The 5000-nt window shown below is 41.6% G+C and overlaps 1 protein-coding gene across 1 annotated transcript in view; it reads left to right on the top strand.

Moving 5' to 3' along the window:
* The window catches only part of LOC310788485 (transmembrane protein 65-like), a gene marked incomplete at both ends in the record, with an annotated part of 115568 nt that overhangs the window by 105029 nt on the left and 5539 nt on the right, over positions 1-5000 (top strand). The window contains one exon of the mRNA XM_083650031.1: positions 3877-3907. Coding sequence (XP_083506157.1) covers positions 3877-3907 — 31 coding nt within the window. The remainder of the gene's footprint in view (positions 1-3876; positions 3908-5000) is intronic.

Here is a 5000-nt window from a genome sequence, read left to right as displayed (position 1 = left end):
TCGTCATCCGACCAGTGACGACAACATCTGAAGTTGGTCCAATGATGGTCCCCGGGCGCTGGAAAGAAATAGCGACCACTGCTCCTGGCCTGCCCCCCGGAGGAAAGGACAAGCCTGGATGGGTCAAATGCAGAGGAAATATTTCACCGGCCACCGTCAGCATGAGTGTGTGTTGTGGCCGCATGCATGTGTTGTACTGTGTTCGTGTGACAATAAAGACGGGCTAACGTCTGAAATCGTGTTTTAATTATTAGTTTTTCCACAATCTCCAAGGCACATTTCGTGAAACCTTCCACCCTTTTCTCAGAACTGTAAGCACAAAACCCCATTTTCAAACGACATTCACCAAACCTCTGACTCTTCTTGCAAAACCAAACAGTCGCCTCAAAACAGTTTCATCTGTACTCAAAACCAAACCATGTTGTCAGATCATACTCCAAGCCAGTCATAATGAAAACACTACTGAGCATTCATTACACACACTACATCAAAACATGAAAAACACAATGAAAACACTACTGAGCATTCATTACACACACTACATCAAAACATGAAAAACACATGTAGCTACAGAAAGAACTTGGGCTACATACAGTCAAAATAAAGTCATGAAAAAGGACAAAGACAAAATGTAAATGAGAAGCACATGACCGTACACTGTACCTGTCAATGGGATTACAAAATCAACCACAAGTGATTGGTCATTCGGCCTCAGCATCACGTCTTCGTGCTGGGTCACTCTGCCCCTCCCATCGTTTATGAACCTTCAACAACCTGTGAACTCTGAACGATATGAACCTTCAACAACCTGTGAACTCTGAACGATATGAACCTTCAACAACCTGTGAACTCTGAACGATATGAACCTTCGATAACCTGTGAACTCTGAACGGGCTTATATTGGTTTCATCACAGCATTAGCAGCAAGTGTGATTCCGTTTGGAGTGGTTGTGTTTAGTAAGCTAGGACACCTGTGCTTTAAAGTGCTTGTGTTTTGTAAGCTAGGACACCTGTGCTTTAAAGTGCTTGTGTTCTGTAAGCTATGACACCTGTGCTTTAAAGTGGTTGTGTTTAGTAAGCTATGACACCTGTGCTTTAAAGTGGTTGTGTTTAGTAAGCTATGACACCTGTGCTTTAAAGTGGTTGTGTTTAGTAAGCTATGACACCTGTGCTTTAAAGTGCTTGTGTTTAGTAAGCTATGACACCTGTGCTTTAAAGTGCTTGTGTTTTGTAAGCTATGACACCTGTGCTTTAAAGTGGTTGTGTTTAGTAAGCTATGACACCTGTGCTTTAAAGTGCTTGTGTTTAGTAAGCTATGACACCTGTGCTTTAAAGTGGTTGTGTTTAGTAAGCTATGACACCTGTGCTTTAAAGTGGTTGTGTTTAGTAAGCTATGACACCTGTGCTTTAAAGTGGTTGTGTTTAGTAAGCTATGACACCTGTGCTTTAAAGTGGTTGTGTTTTGTAAGCTAGGACACCTGTGCTTTAAAGTGCTTGTGTTTTGTAAGCTAGAACACCTGTGCTTTAAAGTGCTTGTGTTTAGTAAGCTAGAACACCTGTGCTTTAAAGTGCTTGTGTTTAGTAAGCTAGAACACCTGTGCTTTAAAGTGCTTGTGTTTTGTAAGCTAGAACACCTGTGCTTTAACTGATGCACAGTGCATCACAGTGCAAAATGTGCTTCAGTGAGTGAGAATGTGTTTAGAGTTTTGCAAAAAGAGTCTGTGGGATCAGCAGGTTGTATCTAACTAGGTGGATATTGTTTATGGTTTTGCCAAAAGAGTGATTGATTCAATAAATGCATTAAGGCCACTGAGCATTTGGTTCAGAGAATGGGATTTAGTGTTTTAGCAATTCAGGAAAACCGGTATTCTGCCCATCTCTCTCTTACAGTATTCTCCCACTGCTTAGGTCCACAGTTTCCACACGGCAAAGTTTCAAATGGAGTCAAAGTGATTGTAAAATACAGTATGTGACTGTCTACACAAGTGCCTATACAATTTTCTCCCTGTGGCTCTCTAGACTCGTTCCTCTGCTCCTCTCTGGTCTCCTCTGAGATCATTGAAACAGAGAGAAGAAAGGAGAAAGAGACTATAATTGCAGCTGGACCGGCACTCTACGCAAAACGAGGCTCCCAGCATCTGCTGCTGTGGCATAATGAAATCTTGGCTTGAATTTGCTTGGAAGGAAGCCACTATTTTGTATGGATGTTTGTATAATGAATTGTAAATCGACCTTCTAGACTAGAGCTTTGAGGTATTTGAGTTTAAATATACGCTTGTGCTCTGTCCTTATTTATATCTATTTTTTCTTCTGAATCCTGTTGCTACAATGTCCCAAGTTCCCTGCACAGATCATTAAATGTTCATCCTATCTTATCCTATCTTAGCAATTTTGAGGCAAACTAACACCAGTTTGTGATAACCATCTATGTTGAAGACAATATTGCCCTATACCTCTAAAAGATACCCACATATCAAGTATTTAATATCTCTGGGGGGGATTTAATCCTCTTTAATCTTTTTATGACTGATCTTTGAACCCAAATCATAATCACAGTCACTGATGAACCAGGTTATCAGGATGTTCACATCACAGTAAAGTGATTCTTCTTTTGCTGCATTTGCCACAGATAAAGGACAAAAAAAATTAACCTCAGTCATTTTTGTCCCAAAGTGAATCATCTACTGTCTGTCTCTGCAGTACTGTTTGTTGTGTGTCTCCTCTGTCTGTACCTCAGTGTCTTGGACTTCAACCGTTTGGACCTCTGCTTTTGATGCAGAACTTTGATGCAGGTTCAGCAGAGCTACGGCAGCTAGCTCTTCTACTTCTGTCGACAAGTCTTTTCTCAGAAACTTCTTGAGATCGTAGATATCTTTCAGGTTGTTAACAGCCCAAGTTCGATCGGTGGTGGAGGTGAAACTGAATAAACTTGGCGCATAGTCAGGGTGTAGTCAGTTGCGAGGATGTCCTCATCATCACTCTAAATGGGAACCACAAATCCACATTTGGATGTCTGGATTCCAGTTGTCTCTGTGAATTGCATAGGGCTCGATCATCAGTCAAGAGACCCGTGAGTCGACGGAGATTCCTCAAGTCGAGCAGTCGTGTGTTTTTCCCCTCTCCCTCCCCTCCAGTCAGTGTGTTGTGCTGTGCTCTTTTAAATACTGAACACAACCTCCTCAAAGTTGGCACATGTCTTAATTATCGTTACTTTCTCGCTGGATGTGTCATTACATTATTAATATCTTACCTGGATAAGCTCAAATTATCTTGTTTATGTTATCAGTCCCACTTGGAAGCACTCTCTCCGCCGGCCGAGCACCCACGCACACGAGCAGTGCGATTCCCACTGTCTCCCATGGCCCAGAGAGGGGATAATAATAATAATAATAATACATTTATCTTATATAGCGCTTTTCTAAATACTCAGTCGCTTTACAGAAAACACAGAAATAAATACTTTAATTTAGAAACATTCATGAAAGGTGGAAACAGTAGGTAGAGTGGAGTGAGGTTAGGAGGAGAAGGCGAGGTTGAAGAGGTGGGTCTTGAGGGCCTGTTTGAAGGATGATATGGACTGAGATTGGCGGATGAGGCTGGGGAGAGTGTTCCAGAGGGTGGGTGCGGCAACTGAGAAGGCCCTGTCGATGAGAAGAGGCATGAGAAGAGGGATGAGAAGAGGCAGACATAACGTCACGTTAACGTTACTTTATTCTTGTCAGAAACCACTTCGATTTGCATGTTTAAACAAGTTTGCAGCCTAGGGATAACTCGAAAACATTTTATTGATCTATTCACGTCAGTGGAAGCCAGGATTAAACAAAACCATATCAGAAATACACAGCGCGTACACCCGTGTGTCTTTTCCGGGTTTAGTCTCCTCCTCACTGGGGAGGTACAGACGGAGGTAAGGGAGGAGCTTCGAGGTTTGAGTGACAGATTGAGGGCGAATGGCGTTATGAGAATTAGCTACTCACAAGCTTGTTTAAATGCTTTTCCATTGGTTGCATTTTGTAAAACCCACACAGAGACGTGAAGGGTGACCAGTGGCATTGATTCATGACACGATGCTATGTCCCCCCGTCTAAATGGATCAGTTATTTCTTGTTTAGACTTATTTAGGCCTTGAGAAGAACTGTAGCCTAGACATTGGACATGTCATTTCAAAGCAGCGTCAATGTCCTTTACACTTTAATTTGTTTATTCATGTAGGCTACATGTTGTTGTTTTCATGTTTAAAGGGTGAAATAAAAAAATAGGCTAAGGTGTCGTTCACACCCAGCGCGGTTTTTGAAAAGCGCGTTGCTCGTCTTTTCACTCCTCCTAGCTCTCCTCCCAGAGGGATCTTCAACCTCCACTGCTCCCAGAACTGCCAATAATCTGGCTTTCATGTTCACAGTCAAAAAAAAAAAAAAAACATGATTTCCAAAGTGTTCACATGTCCTGTATGAACGCTGCCTAAGAGCTAATTTAAAAAAGAAATATGTCCTGCCTGTCTCATTCAGACTCCATTTAGCCCAACGTCGAATTGCCGTAATTGACTGTTAATGTGGTCAAAATAATCACAGAAGATATTTTATATACTGTATATATATATATATATATATATATATATATATTCTTTCATGGAACAAAGAAAATTACACCCAGGTGTTGAAGTAAGGGGGCAGAATTGCAGGTGCACACGGCACGTGTTTGGAGCCGCTCTCTCCATAGTGTGCCAAAGTCTCGCCATGAGGAAATTAATTCTCCTTTGATTTCAGACATTTCTTAGCCTCTGGTTTTTACGTTTTCCTCTGAATCCTTTCAGGTCCCAATGCTCTCTTCCTGGACCTCATCAACGTCCTCCTCAATGTCCACTTGAAGCTCAATAGCCATCAGTGTGCAGGATGCTGGGAATTATATGTGCATGTCGGGAGGAAATTGAATTTATTTTGTTGTTCAATGAAAGAATCCATTAGTTCTACTCACAAATAGATCAAGTAAAAAAAATCATTTTC

The sequence above is a fragment of the Poromitra crassiceps genome (genome assembly GCF_964638095.1).
Source record: "Poromitra crassiceps genome assembly, chromosome: 1".
Classification (NCBI taxonomy): Eukaryota; Metazoa; Chordata; class Actinopteri; order Beryciformes; family Melamphaidae; genus Poromitra; species Poromitra crassiceps.
The sequence above is the reverse complement of the archived record's forward strand: the minus strand, read 5'-3'. Positions and strand labels throughout refer to the sequence as shown.